Raw genomic sequence first — 16,327 nt, 5'->3', positions numbered from 1 at the left:
ATATCAATTGACCTTGTAATTATGGATCTACTTCTGGCCTCTCTTCTGTTCCACTTACCTTTGTGTCTCTCTGCATACCAATACCACATTGTCTTGATTACTGTAACTTATACTTGGTCTTGAAATCAGTATCAGTTCTCCAACATTGTTCTTTTTGTTTGGGCTATTCTAATTTCCTTGGCTTTAGATTTTAGATCAGATTGTTGATATCTATAAAAAATTCTGTTGGCATTTTGCTTGTGATTATGCTGAATCTGTGGATCATTTGGGAAGAACTGACCTCTTAACAATATTGAATCTTCCAATTTATGAGCATTGGTGTATCTTTCCATTTGTCTAGATCCTCCTTGATTTTTTCTTTTATTGGTGTTTTGTCATTGTCAGCATACAGATCCAGCATATGTTTTTTTTATTCATACTTAAGTATTTCATATTTTTGAAAGTTATTATAAATGATACCATTTACATTTTAAAATTCTAACTGTTCTTTGCTAACATATAGAAACATAATTGGTTTTAGAATATTGACCTTGTATTATGCAACCTTGGGAAAGTTACTTATTAGTCCTAGGAGCATCTTTATAGATTTCTTCTAGGTAAGTAATCATGTCTTCTGTGAACAGAGGCCATCTTAGTTCTCCCTTCCCAACCTGTATGTCTTATTTGTGTTTTAAGCAAGGGAATGACTTGATTGGATTTGCATTTTTCAAAGACCAGTCTGGCTGTGTTGTAAAGAATTGATGGGCTGGGGGAAAATGTAAAAGAGCCCGTTGTAGGAATCTGAGAGACAGAGAGGGGACAAATAGACACGTGCAGAATATATTGTGGAGGTAGAATTGGTAGACCCTGGTAATGAATTAAATATGGGGGAGAGAAAAGGGGAAAGGAAATCAGGAGGGCACCAAGGTTTCTGTCATGAGGAACTGAGTGAATGGAGTTCCCATATATTGAGATAGAGAAGTACATTTGAAGGAAGAGAGAATTGAGTTTTGAATATATCAGGTTTGAGAAGTCTATTGCAATTTCAAATAAAGATGTCAAGTAGGCAGCTGGACCCTCTCTCTCTCTATATGATATAGAAGGGTATATATAGGGCATACCATATGAGAGGAAGAGTTTGGGAATGAGTCAGACTTATGTGGAACCCTCTTTAAAGGCTTGCGGAGAAGATTATTTTCAGTTCCTTCAGCACACCAACATCTTAAGATTTGTTTTCACCTCAGACCTTCGGACATACTGGCAATCACCACCTGAAGTGTGTGACTCCCTTCTTTCCCCACTTGCTCTCATTTGTTTCCCTCTCTCTCTTTCTCCTTCTTTCCCTTTCCTTCCTTCTTTCCATAAACTGGCTTCCCATCATATTGTAGATCTCAACTTAAATATCATCTCAAACTACCCACCTAAAACCAGATCTTTCTCCCAGCATTAGTTTCTGTTGCGTATCTGTTTTCTTCATAGCTCTTATCATAATTTATAATTTGTTACTTGACTGTTTACTAGACTATACTCCAAAGGACAGGGATTGTGTCTGTCTCACCAGTCTACAACTCTGTGCCTGACCCGTGGCTGCTCAGTAATATTTGTCAGGTGGTGGGAAGGCTGGATCCACAGGGCATGCATTAGGTCCAATGTCTTTATGCTTTCATATGACTGACTTCTTAAACTTACATATGAAGAGGGTTTTTTTACACAATTTTAGCCACATTATGAGCAGGAAAATAACCTAATTTGTTTCATTCTGCATTCATTGTCCACGGAGTACCAGACTTTGTAATAGCTGGTGGGATATGAAATAGCATTGTGGCATTGGACAGGGAGACCTGTATTTAAGACTTGGCTGTTCCATTTTCTCCATCTGTGATTTTGGGTGGGATATTTACTCTAAGCTTTAGGCTCCACACCTGTTGAAGGGCAAGAATATAATTCCTACCTCATAAGATTGCAGTGCAAATTAAATGAGATTATGTATATGGGTCACAGATTTATAATGCTTGATACATACTAAGTGCTCAATGAATAAACTGTTAATATTCGTTTATATAAAATGAGTCACATAGTTCTAGAAATGGTTGATATTGCTTGACCAATGGGTGGGGCAGGGGGAGACAAATCTTTCACTTTCTCTACTTGTTTTTACTGCCCAAAGCAAAGGTACTGCTTTTATTTATTTACTTTTAATTTATTTAGCTTCAGTTAATAACATATAATGTATTAATGTGTTTCAGGGGTACGGGTCTGTGATTCATCAGTCTTATATATAGAAGTGCTGCTTTTAATACTGTGATGGCAAAGACTGGTAGTAGCGTCACCTCCATGGTAGGCACCCAGAAACAGAGAGTACAGATGCATTGTTTATTCAGATGACAAACAGGATATTAAAGCCCTAAAACCTTTTGTTTTGTTTTGGGGGGAAGGAAAGAAAAGTAGAAAGGAGGAAAGAGACAGAGAAAAGCTAGAGATAGTACTAGCTGGTTAGAGATAGTACAAGCTGGTTTGATAAGCTGAAGCTCACAATTCTCTTGAATTCCATGAATATCCTCTCTGAGGATCTCTCCGGGACTGGGTACTGTGCTCACAATGGGGAGATCAATGGGGAATACATATTTTAGTGATCTAGGTCAAAACCAATGAGATTAACTTGATAGAAATTCTCACTCTCTATCATGATCTTATTCTACACTTCAGGCAAAGTTGTTCACTACTCTGGTTGGTTTTCACTAAGTGCTAGATGCAAGCCTACATGTGGGTTTAGAGACTAGGATCTGGGGAAGGATGAATGAATAAAATGAATGAAAAGGACTTAGGGCAGAAGTCCTGGAACTTTCTTGGTTCATTTTGCCTAATACACAGCATCTCTAAGCCAAAAGAAATACCTAACGCCTCCATTGATTGAGGGGATGGAACCAAACAGTTTAATAGGTATCTAGATTTTAACAGCTTAGCATATGTTAAGGATTGCATAACTTCTCAAACCTTGGAGTCAGATTATACACCACCAGCTTCATCTATTGCTCCGCACTGATTTTTGTGGTATTTGGTTTTTATCACAGTAATTACCCAAAACTCAGCTTTGCAAAGGTATAATGTCTTCTCAAGGAACCTCATATTGAAACTGTGAACTTCCCCCAACTAATAGTTTGCATGGTGTCCAGCACATGCCACTGTTTCCCCAAAAGTTTAAAATATCCCACAGTACCTCTGTGAGTTTCTTGCAGCACATGAGGATACCTCATTACACAGTTTGGGAACTGTGGTCTTGGGGCCTGACTTCAAAACTTTGTTTTCTTTAAATTTTATCTCTTCTTATTTTTCTGTGCCACTGCATTAAAAAGCAACCTAGTGTTTATTTTCTTTTATGAAATAGTTTCTTTTTTTATTAATTTTTAAATTTTTTTGTAAACATATAATGTATTTTTATCCCCAGGGATACAGGTCTGTGAATCGCCAGGTTTACACACTTCACAGCACTCACCATAGCACATACCCTCCCCAATGTCCATAACCCCACCACCCTCTCCCAACCCCCATACCCCCAGCAACCCTCAGCCTGTTTTGTGAGATTGAGTTTTTTATGGTTTGTCTCCCTCCCAATCCCATCTTCTTCCATTTTTTCTTTTCCCAACCCCCTAACCCCCCACATTGCATCTCCACTTCCTCATATCAGGGAGATCATATAACAGTTGTCTTTCTCCGATTGACTTATTTCGCTAAGCATAATACCCTCTAGTTCCATCAACGTCATCGCAAATGGCAAGATTTCATTTCTTTGATGGCTGCGTAGTATTCCATTGTAGATTTATACCACATCCTCTTTATCCATTCATCTGTCGATGGATATCTAGGTTCTTTCCATAGTTTGGCTATTGTGGACATTGCTGCTATAAACATTCGGGTGCATGTGCCCCTTTGGATCACTACGTTTGTATCTTTAGGGTAAATACCCAGTAGTGCAATCGCTGGGTCATAGGGTAGCTCTATTTTCAGCTTTTTGAGGAACCTCCACGCTGTTTTCCAGAGTGGTTGCACCAGCTTGCATTCCCACCAACAGTGTAGGAGGGTTCCCCTTTCTCCGCATCCTCGCCAGCATCTGTCATTTCCTGACTTGTTAATTTTAGCCATTCTGACTGGTGTGAGGTGGTATCTCATTGTGGTTTTGATTTGTATTTCCCTGATGCCAAGTGATGTGGAGTACTTTTTCATGTGTCTGTTGGCCATCTGGATGTCTTCTTTGCAGAAATGTCTGTTCTTGTCTTCTTCCCATTTCTTGATTGGATTATTTGTTCTTTGGGTGTTGAGTTTGCTAAGTTCTTTATAGATTTTGGACACTAGCCCTTTATCTGATATGTCCTTTGCAAATATCTTCTCCCATTCTGTCAGTTGTCTTTTGGTTTTGTTAACTGTTTCCTTTGCTGTGCAAAAGCTTTTGATCTTGATAAAATCCCAATAGTTCATTTTTGCCCTTGCTTCCCTTGCCTTTGGCGGTGTTCCTAGGAAGAAGTTGCTGCGGCTGAGGTCGAAGAGGTTGCTGCCTGTGTTCTCCTCAAGGATTTTGATGGATTCCTTTCTCACATTGAGGTCCTTCATCCATTTTGAGTCTATTTTCGTGTGTGGTGTAAGGAAATGGTCCAATTTCATTTTTCTGCATGTGGCTGTCCAATTTTCCCAACACCATTTATTGAAGAGGCTGTCTTTTTTGCATTGGACATTCTTTCCTGCTTTGTCGAAGATTAGTTGACCATAGAGTTGAGGGTCTATTTCTGGGCTCTCTATTCTGTTCCATTGATGTATGTGTCTGCTTTTGTGCCAGTACCATGCTGTCTTGATGATGACAGCTTTGTAATAGAGCTTGAAGTCCGGAATTGTGATGCCACCAACTTTGGCTTTCTTTTTCAATATTCCTTTGGCTATTTGAGTTCTTTTCTGGTTCCATATAAATTTTAGGATTATTTGTTCCATTTCTTTGAAAAAAATGGATGGTACTTTGATAGGAATTGCATTAAATGTGTAGATTGCTTTAGGTAGCATAGACATTTTCACAATATTTGTTCTTCCAGTCCATGAGCATGGAACATTTTTCCATTTCTTTGTGTCTTCTTCAATTTATTTCATGAGTACTTTATAGTTTTCTGAGTATAGATTCTTAGCCTCTTTGGTTAGGTTTATTCCTAGGTATCTTGTGGTTTGGGGTGCAATTGTAAATGGGATTGACTCCTTAATTTCTCTTTCTTCTGTCTTGTTGTTGGTGTAGAGGAATGCCACTGATTTCTGTGCATTGATTTTATATCCTGACACTTTACTGAATTCCTGTACAAGTTCTAGCAGTTTTGGAGTGGAGTCTTTTGGGTTTTCCACATATAGTATCATATCATCTGCAAAGATATGAAATAGTTTCTTAAGAAGTTTTTCATTATTAAGAATTAGGAAAGTTAAGCATATAGAAAGTTTGGAAAATACAGCATACACAGGTAAAAGTCATAACTAATTCCACCATCCACCAATAACCATTGCCAGCATATCACTGTTTTATCTGTCCATTGTTCTATACAGAAATATTTTATATTTTGAGTAAGAACTCTGATTAACTCTGACTTTACTGGAAGGTAATAATCTGTAGTGTAGTGGGAATTTCATACCCTGAAGTTGTGACTTGTCTGTGATGACCTTTAGGATAAATAAAGCAGAGTTCTAGCTGCTCTTTTTATTGGCTACTTTGATTAATTGAATGTCTGATTGAAGGGCTTGAAGACCCCACCATTCCTGAGGGAGAGACTTCCTTCCACTCTGTTTCCAACCTAGCAAATGCAAAGTATGCTATCTATACATAATAGTAGCTATATGTGTAACATTTTTTTTTTTTTAAGAGAGTAACTTGTCAAGTGTTTTACTTTCTCCAGTAGTGGATGTGCTTTCTAAAAGTGATATATCAAGGCCCTACTATAATGTAGTATTTCCAAAAGATTATTTATCTAATAATTCAGATTTAAACTATTTGTGTTGTTCTGACACCACAAAGAAAACTTTTATAATTCCATTTCATTTCTGACTTGTTATTTTATTCTCTATGCGTTTATAAGCACTAGAAAGTGAAGTTATTTACATGCAAATAAGATTTTTGTTTTATCTACTAAAGATATGTTTTTAAAATTTACTTTCTGTCACTCTGTAGAGGTAGAACTTGAATTATCAAAGAGTAGAACTATAACTTCAAAAAGAAAAAATGGCCAATTTAGTTTAGCTCCAGAGAGCAGTTCACAAAAGATGGAGCAGAAACTTCTAAGTAAAATTTGTTTTCATCTTTAGAATATCATTGTCATTCTCTCTCTCTCTCTCTCTCTTTCCCTCAATAATACTTTTAAATTCTAACCTGAACAGGTGGTGACAGTACTTTCTTAGCATAGCCTGGACTGTTGAGGAGTGATGTTGTTCTTAAAAATCCTGGTAGAGGACCTCATGGCTAGGGCTGGGGCAGAGAAAATACAAAGATGAGCCTAGAGAGTAGTATCTTGAATTGCCAGAAAGTAAATGCTGAAAATAAGTAAGTAAGTAAGTAAAAATGGAAACAAATTAAAAGGACACTGGAGCCAACCTAAGAGAATTTCCAATGCCAAAACTGGAACAATTTGACCAACAAAATAATTGACAGAAGGAGTTTATTATAAGCCAAAGAATAAAATAAATATCCATGAGTTCATACTGGTACAAATAAGCAAATAAATAAATGAGGGAAATGGGACAAGTGTTCCTTGCAGAAAAAGTCCAGATAATAAATGCAGAAGAGATGGAGAAAAGAGAAAACCCCCATTAGAACACCACAGGAATAATTGCTGTGGGCAGAATTCACAGATGAATGCTGAAATTAACGAGCAAAACTTTTAAGGAGAAACAGAGTATTTGCATAGTCTCAAAATATCTCTCTCAAGAAACTTAGTAATGTCTGTAGTAGTTTTAATAAATGTCCACAACCTTTTGGATACTCTTCCTTCCAGGAAGTGGAGCTTACTTCCCTTATCCTTGAGTGGGGCTCTTTGTTCATAGTGACTTGTAACTAACCTACAGAGTATGGAGAAGAGAACAGTAGTAGTAACTTTCCAGTAGTGAAACGTGGTATATACCATCTTAATGAAATGCTCGGGGATAGCATCACCAGTAGTAAATCATGTTGCTAATATACCCTCCCCCCAGATATTACACAACAAGAAAGGCACTTCACCTCTTGGCATTTGTCCCCCAAATCCACAACCTCGGTCTAATCATAAGAAAACATCAGAAAATTCCAACTTGAGGAGCATTCTACAAATATCTGACTAGTACTCTTCAGAAGTATCAAGGACGGTCTGAGGAACTGTCACAGATCAGAGGAAGCTAAGGAGACATGATGACTAAGTGCAGTGTGGTTTCCTGGATGGGACCCTAGAACAGATAAAGACATTAGTGGAAAAACTGAAGTCTGAATAGTCTGCAGTTCAGTTTATTGGTGTACCAACATGAATTTCTTTGAATTGATAAATGCACCGTGATACATAAAATGTGAACACTAGGGGAAGCTGGGTGATGGGAATACTAGAACTCTCTATACCATCTATACACAGCTTTTCTGTAAATCTAAAATTATTTCAAAGTTAAAAGTTAAAAATAGAATCACTACAACTCACTGATGTACTTCTCAGTCTAAGGATATTTGTTATTTTAAAGTGTCTCCAGAGCAAATTAATTCAGAGAAATGCCCCACCCCTCAAGCCTTTGTGCAGTCTCTCTATAAAAGAAAGATAGCTTTAAAAAAAAAGATTTTATTTATTTATTTATTTATTTATTTATTTATTTAAGAGAGAGCACAAGTGGAGGGAGAAACGGAGAGAGACAGACAAGTAGGTTCCCTGCTGAGTGCAGAGTCCAACACAGGACTCAACTCTCACGATCCTGAGATCATGACCTGAGTCAAAAGCAAGAGTTGGATACTTAACCAACTGAGTCACCCAGGCACCCCAGCATGAGCTCTTTATAGGAAAACAGCTCTCCCGAAATAGGGACAGTAAGTTACAGAGTTTCATCCCACCACTAGAAATAGAAATGTAACTTAGCCTGCTGGGGAGAGGTCAGTTCAACCAACACTGATGGTTTGCCTTTTGTAGGTATATGCCTAGCACTTAAGTTACAAAAAGTAGTCTCTAAGAATAGTGCAGAGCAGAGCACTTGTGATTGTACCTGACTCTACTGTGGGCTCTTTATTGCAGGTATTATTATTGAGCTGCTAATTTAAAAATCTCCAGAGATATTAGGGGTCACCTGGGTGGCTCAGTGGATTTCAGATCAGGGCATGATCTCAGGGTTGTGAGATCAAGCCCTCTGTCAGGATCTGTGCTGTATGCGGAGTCTGCTTAAGATTCTCTCTCTCCCTCTGCCCTTCTTCACCCCCCTTCTCTTTGTCTCTCTCTCTCCCTCTCTTTAAAAAAAAAAAGAAGCAAACAAACAAAAAACAAAAACAAAAATAACCCTCCAGAGATACCAGATCCAGTTTCATTGGATTGTCTCTTCACCTCGTTTTATTGTAGATTAAAATAGTATAAAAAGTATGGTACACAACAAGATGGATACATGAACAAAATATTTTTCAATATAAAATACATTGTATATTGCTCTTTAAAAAAACAGTAACATTCATTAATTCAATATAATAGTACAGGTATGAAATCCTGATTTATAAATATTTTATTCTTATTACTTTCAAACTCTTATTAGTTGATTATAGAAGGCCTAACAGGGTCTTGTTTTAGTAAATAATAATATGTACTTGGCTGAGGGTGGTTACTGTCATAGAATTAGAGTTTGGATACTAAAATTAAAGTCCTCCCCTGTATGGCACTCATTCTCTTGATCTGACCATTAGTGACAACTGTCTTTAGTTTGTACACATATGAGAAGTATTATTTCTGTCAGTTAAATATATCTTACTACCCAACCAGATGAGTACCTTGTAATGTTTCTACCTTGGGAATATAACTGATGTGATCAGAAGAACAACGAATTGTTCTTGAACGTGGATATACATTTAGGTTACTGCAGTGGCAGATGCATGCATTTTTCAGAACGCTGTTTCCCGGTTGTTGTTAATGCATGCCCAAACAGATATGCAGATAGTTAATAATGCTGCTTAGTTGTTGTAGTCAGATTGAGCAGCACATAATTTATAGCAAATCTGAAACCAGGAACACAAGAATGATGAGCTATATGATAAAGACTTGCTAGGATTGCTGGTCAGTGAAAGTACCGACTACACGTTGTTGATACAGGCCTGTCTTGTGTAGTACCTATGATACAATTTTCTTGACACCTGTTTTCAAAGCGTACCTTTCCATGTCATCCTGTTTTCTTTGGTGAATTTACTTATAAAGTGTTTTTTGTTTTTGAAAGCAGTATGCAGTATATTCTTTCCTAATTTTAATTTAATTAAGAATTTTACTGGTTGGCCACTATGTGCCAGATACTCATTTATTATTCATCCAGGGTTCCGGTAAATTAGGAACTCCTTTACCCACTTTAGAAATTATAAAATGGAGGCTCTGAAAGGTTTAGAAACTCACCTTTGTTAGATCCTACATGTGATAAATGTGGTTACCTAGCTGAATGAGTTGCCTAATACTTGACTATAGATAACATATCAAAAGTAAAAGGAGGGGGGAATTGAGATTAGAATGATGAGTATTTGAGAATAATTTTAGCAAGTTTGCTAAGTGGAACATCAGTCTTTAGGCATGTCTGTTCCACAGCCACTGAATGTATTGGTCCTGTTGGATTTGTTGAAAATGCAAATAATCCAATCCAATGTAATACTCATTAAGGGAAAAGGAATACAATTTGATAGTATTTATGAAGACATGTACAGCCTAATCTGTGAATTGAAAGCATCTTTTAAAAATTTGCTTCCCTTCATATTCCTAGGTGGTATTGAATCTGTGGGTAGAAAAATGAGAGCATTTCAAATAATGCTAATGAAGTTTAAATGATTGCAATCTACCATATTGTGAAGAAAAGTTGTTAGCTGTGAAAGATGAGGACAGAATTAAAATATTACCATGACTGGCATTTGATTTGAAAACTGCAAAGATAAGCTTAGGTTCCTATTTATGAAAACTATCCTCACAGCCTGATGAAATATCTTTTAAAAGGTTTTATAGTTACCATGGATACTTGTTAGCTTTGGTAGAGTAAGTTGTAATTCATATTCCATCATCTGAGGTGAAGGAGCCAAAAAAGCCACCCAACTAAAATCTAAGGTAGCTTCATCTGTATGTTCACAGTAGTTTGAAGAGATGGAAAGGGTAACTAACTCAAAGATTTGAGTTTGGGTTAGTTGTTACTTCTTGAAAAGCAAAATATTTAGCATGCACATTACCTGGATCTCATCCTAATGTTTACTCTCTATGTATAACTTTTTCTTTCAACTGGTGAAGGGAACTTCTTAGATTGTGACGTAGGAATCTAGATGGTGAGAGCCTTCTGAATGCTGACGAACCGAAGCAGCTTCCTCAATTTCTGAAAGCCATAGGGACGCAGAAATATTGAAGGCATTGGTCCCTATGGTAACATATTTGCATTTGGCCCAGAAGTGGCTGGTTTCTGCTTAGCCTCTTGTAATTGCTATATATTGACAGCTGTTTTCACGACTATTTTTAAAATGTCGGATTAATGAGCATGTGTACAAGGGAGTGCACACCATATCCTTCGGCTTGATTAGACACTTCGCATGACAAAAAGCTCTGCATGAAGAGTTACTGAGGTGTTTTTGGCATTCCCTAATGTGTCTGTCACACAGTGGAAGCAAAAAGCCTTTCAAATGATTTAAATATTTTCCTCAATTCTCTTTTAAAACAGGTGACAAAAGAGCTAAAACAGTATGACAGCAAAATTATAGAATGCAAATTTGAGAATAACAGCTGGGTCTTCATGAGACAGAGAACAGACAAAAGTTTTCCTAATGCCTACAACACTGCCATGGGTGAGTATGACAACCTACCGATGTTTGTTACATTAAAAGAGAGAGAGAGAGAGCGCACACATGTTAAGGTTTGTAATCAAAATGTGTTGTCTTTGGTGTTCTGCTTGATGGGGCACAGGGTCACTCAGACCCCTGTCCTTGCTGGCTGTGAAAGGGGCTGTGACTGTCAGCTCCGGCTGGCTTGTAGGTTCCCATCTCTAGGCCTATGGGCTTGTGCCCATGCACCCAAAAGAGAAGTGTAAAGGGCAGGATAATGGGCTGTATACAAGTTGAATTTGTTGAACAACAACAACAACAACAAAAGCCATGATAATTTCAGATCTATCCAGAACTATAAAAACCATTGTTTGCCAGATGGTAAAAGACAAAATTAGCAGGGGGAAAATGTAATTTCCAGCTCCTAAAATAGCTTTACAAACAATGGGGAACAAAGTAAATGAAAACCATTAAAAAAACAACAACAAAAAAAAACCTCCTAAAACCTGCTGTGCTGTCTTTCGGAGAGTTCTTTGGGTGCAATATAAATGCTTTGGGAATTCAGAATAGTAAGTTTCTTTCATGGAGAACAACAGAAATTAATTAATTTTATAAGGTAAACCTTATAGTAGCAGTAGCAGTTGTTGCTCTGGATTGCATTTTTAGTGAAGCTGGGGGGGAAAAAAAAAAACCCAAATGGATAAAAACCAAGATTAAAGGTTAATAGAATTGTGTGCCTTTAGACTGCTCAGTCAGTGATGATGCTGCTTATATGATAAGCTTATGAGAAAATACAGAAATTGCCAATTTCAGTTTTGCAGTTTATGAAAGTTACTACTGTACATTTAAAGGTTCTGTTGGAACTAGCATCTGTGTTCAGACAAGATGAGTTAATTTTGAAAATGGGAATAATTTAGCCACTGTCCTCCCCCCACCCCCAAACTAGATATGTAAATACAATTCACAGGACTGGTGGTCAATTTTGATCACGTAAGAAAAGATGCCGTATTTATTCATAATTTTATTAGAATACCTTACTTATCTCAAAGAAGTTATTAAAATAAAATAGTACAATCTGTCTGCTCCAGTGGAACCTCCCTGTTCAGTAGAAACGGTGGCGGGTGCCTTCATGACAGGGTGGAGTTCCTTCTGACAGATGAGACTAGAGGATGGTAGCACACGGTTTCTGTAGACGTTTTGGTTGAGTATAGACTGTAGCGTGATGCGCTGTGGTCCGTTAAAATCCTATGAAAGCAGTTTCGAAGAGGGGGAAAACAATAGTGATGGAGTGGTTGTAATTCACATACTTAAAGTTTTGGTTTAAAATTAATGGTACAGGAAAGAGTATCCACCAGAAGAGCACTCGTTTTGGGGGCAGGGGAGGGCGGAGAGTTGTTTCATGTGTGAAGCCTGTCACCCCAGTCGGTGAAATGAAAGTGTTCAGCCTGTCGGGACGAAAACCTTTCCCCTTTCGCATCTCCCTGTGGTGAGTCAGCTGCCTTAATTAACCCTCACGTGAGACACGTGTCTCCCTTTGTCCACAGCTGTGTGCAACAGCATCTCCAACCCTGTCACCAAGGAGATGCTGTTTGAGTTCATCGACAGATGTGCGGCAGCTTCGCAAGGGCAGAAGCGGAAACATCATCTGGACCCCGACACAGAGCTCATGCCTCCACCACCTCCCAAAAGACCTCGCCCTTTGACCTAAGACCTGCCCCTGACTCAAGGATTGAGAGGAAAAATGAGTGGGAAAAGATGCTGTTGCCCCATTTTTGCAGCCAGAGAAATTGGAAAAAGAGTGTGGCTTGATGTTGATACACATTTTGAATTTTAAAAAAAAGAGTATTGTAGCCAGCCTGTAAATATTTGATGCATTTGTTTCCTCAGTGCTGCAATACCTCGTGGACTTTAAACGTTTTATTTATATCTGATAAACTCAGCCTTACCTTGTGAATCTGAAGATTGAAATATCCAAAGGTTTAATCGAGATTGAAATCAATGAAAAAGAGGCCTTGTTTGTATATGGATAACTTTCACCTTTAATTTATAAAGTTAGGAATCTGGAACTGTGAGCGCAGAAAACACTGTATTTTTTAGAAGTTGTATTTCAACTATGATAAATTTTCCTTTTCAAAAAAATCTAGGCAATGGCATTAAACATTCTTGCTATCATTTATCATGGATTTCCTACATTTCTGAGATTCTTGTATTCAAAATCAAATGACAAGGTTGTTAAGTATTGTACTATATAGAACAACTTGGTCTGGCTTATATCATTTTAAGTTTTTTTTGAAATGTTAAAGTAAAAAAAAGTAAAGCCCTGTTTTTGTGAGTTGCATCCTTTTTAAAGGAAGTATATTGAGTATTTTCATGTTTCTATTCTTGGAACTAAAATATCAGCGATCCAGCGTGTCATTCTGGCAGTGGTTTTGAGTTACTTCCTAGAACTTAGATATCCACCACTGGGTCCCTTTTATGTAGTGTTCTCCTGGGAGACTCCTTTTTTTTTTTTTTCCTTTTAAAAGAGCCAGGGCTACTTCTGCTTTACCTCAGTGGTATCGGCACATTGTAAATTACATTAAAACACACAACTCACTGTGATTATGGGAGTGATATCAAATACAAACGATGTTGTGTTAGTTCCCTTGAACAAAATGGCAAAGGACATGCCAGCTGACTCCTTTGATTAGAAGGTAATGCCCATGGAATAGAATGCTGTCACTAGAAACCGCTCTCCCACTGCTAGATAAATGCAGAGGCAAAGAGTAGACATCTGTAGGAACTAAACATCAAGGAAGTCAAGACATTGATTTTCCAAAGCCAGAATTCTATCTCTGTTCTGTGCTGGGGATGCTATTTCTGTTACACACCTGAATTCTACAACATTTACTGATAGATAATGGATTTAAAGAGCAGCTAATTGGTCATCTGCCATTGTTGAGAAGTTGTGTTCTGATTGGCTTGTGAAGGAACTCTGAGAATTAGCCTACTAGAGGCTAAGGTATTTATTTTTAGAGGTACAGGTTTTAAGTATGTATATTTAAAACAAATTTTCATGATCTGAATTTTATATATGTATATGCATATACATGTGTCAGTATATGCATCCATGGATATTCTTCTACTAATACAATCAGACATGAAAAATGGAAGAGTTACCCAACAGACTGAATATCTGACAGGATTTCTATATGGTATAGCACAGATTAACCAAAAATGTATTTACATTCACCTGCGTTTTGATGTTTTTAAACAAAGTTTTCTCCTACAGTGCTTTTCTATATGAAATACTAGAGTCACGCTTGGGCTTTTTCCTTTGTTCTTTCCAAGTTATGTAACGCTTAGTGAATGTATCCAGAAGGTCATTTTAGTATTTCATTCCTAGAGTGCTTTTGTGAGTTTGGGCACTAAAGGGATTAAAACACCTGACTGCTGCAATGACTGCTGAAAGGTGGAAATTTGTCAAGGTTCCATAGTGTCTTCTACAAAATGGGTCTGAAAAAACACCTATGCAACTCCAGATAGTCTGACACCTGCTTCACCAGGATTAGTGACTTGTTTCACCTGATAGGTCGCTTTCCTCCAAGCCTGTATAAATGCAGAGCCCTTTTGCAGATATAAGAGCTAGTTTTTGCCAGTGATCTTTAATGGAGTTAAATGTTTATGGTAATTGTAACCTTTTAAATTGAGTTATGTGAAAAGAGCATCTCATTTTTAATACACCAGATATTTTCCCCCTTGCCTTTGTGCATTTTCCAGGACTTAATTTTCTTAATTTGTTCTTTCCTTTCAATTACAGTGAAGTATAATCGCCGGCCTGATAAGTAGATCCCCTTTGGCCCCTGAACACACTGTCATCTGCAGTATCATAAAAAGTCATCTAGAAAGTCAAGGGGGAAAACTGAGAGGCAGGGATTGGGACAGCAAGAAGGAAGGAACCCCTTCCCTTGTCAGCCCACTTCACTGTAACTATTTCTGACACTGAAGTTTTGTAGAATAAGAAAACTGCTTTCCTGAGTTATCAAATATAAAAGCTTTTGCTTTGAATTTGGAGAAGATGTGGATGACTCGACTGCCTGGATGGTTACATTTGCTTTCCGTGAAATGCTCAGAAAATGTCAGGACATTCCTTCTCTAACTGTGTGTCCATGTGGATTGTAATAAAACTACTGATTTAAAATAACAGAAAGTGTATCCACTTTGTTTTGTGTCCCTTTATTTGACTAATGATCTCATGTCCTTTCTGTTGCCGCATTGTCCTGTCAGCCATGCCCCATCGTAATCCATCTGGTTTTGTTGTTCTAGAATTAGCATAAAGACTTGGAAAATCCTCTGTTTTCTTCCTGAGAAACCAAGAAGTTGGATTGACCTGGGGGGTGCAGTTTGCACCTTTTCTTTTTGGAGTGTAAAAGAGTGGGGGGAAGCACAAAGCACATCTGTAAATGATATTATATTTCTGTTCATTCACCTCTTCTTAGTGCACTACTATACGAGTAGATATTCTGTGACATTATTTTTAACACATTTAATGCTTTCTGCAGTAAATATTCTGAAATAGTGACGTAATGACCGCTATCAGTTTTTTTGTTGTTGCTGATTCTTCATTTTTTTAAAGTATGGAATTTGCCATTTGTAATTTTCAAATGATACCATTTGGAACTAGGTGCATAGTCCTTTCTAGGCAAAAGACCTTGAAAGTCAAGAACCAAATACTTGCAGGTGGGGAAGACTAATGTGGTAGAAAAAACCCTGGGCTAACCTCAGAAACCAAGTCGAGGCTCTGCCTCTCATTGATTCTGTGTTCTCTCTTAATCTCACCCTCTATCCCCCCACCCCGTCCCCATCTATAAAATGCTGAGATCGAGCCAGATGATCAAAAAGAGCCTTTTCAGGTCTAACATGATTCTTGTGAAGGCTCATGCTTTGTAAATAGCCCATGTTTACAATGAAGGCAATATTGCCATTACTGAAGATTTACTAAGCATTACGACTGTCCTAAACACAACAGCCCCATGCAAGTAGGTACTGTTACTACCCTCCTTTTGTAGTTGAGGAATCTGAGACTCAGGTAATTAACCCAAGGTGGTGTAGCTGGTAAGTTGTGAGCTGAGGCCCAAATATAGGTCTTTCTGACTCCCAACGCCTAATTGATTGTTCAATACTCCTTAAGGCTTTGTTGCAGCCCCAGCGTGGGGGCTGCTTCTGTGCCAGGGGCCCCAAACTATTTGTTTGGGGCTAACAGGGTTTCAAACACCTCTCTCTAAAGCAGGGAGATGAAGTTGGGATCAGCAAAGTGGATGTATTTTTAGGGACTTACTTAACCACTTATTTAACAGTATTTAAATGTGAGTGACACAG

The 16,327-nt window shown here is 37.8% G+C and overlaps 1 protein-coding gene across 1 annotated transcript in view; it reads left to right on the top strand.

Annotated features, from left to right (window-relative positions):
• The window catches only part of RNGTT (RNA guanylyltransferase and 5'-phosphatase), a 329,799-nt gene extending 314,645 nt beyond the window's left edge, over nt 1-15,154 (top strand). The window contains exons 15-16 of the mRNA XM_032858093.1: nt 10,870-10,993; nt 12,514-15,154. Coding sequence (XP_032713984.1) covers nt 10,870-10,993; nt 12,514-12,677 — 288 coding nt within the window. The 3' untranslated portion in view covers nt 12,678-15,154. The remainder of the gene's footprint in view (nt 1-10,869; nt 10,994-12,513) is intronic.
• Nucleotides 15,155-16,327: the final 1,173 nt, after the last annotated feature.

The sequence above is a fragment of the Lontra canadensis genome, unplaced genomic scaffold (genome assembly GCF_010015895.1).
Source record: "Lontra canadensis isolate GAN:19392208 unplaced genomic scaffold, GSC_riverotter_1.0 scaffold14, whole genome shotgun sequence".
Taxonomy (NCBI): domain Eukaryota; kingdom Metazoa; phylum Chordata; class Mammalia; order Carnivora; family Mustelidae; genus Lontra; species Lontra canadensis.
Note: the sequence above shows the minus strand (reverse complement) of the source record. Positions and strands in the feature narration are given on the sequence as shown.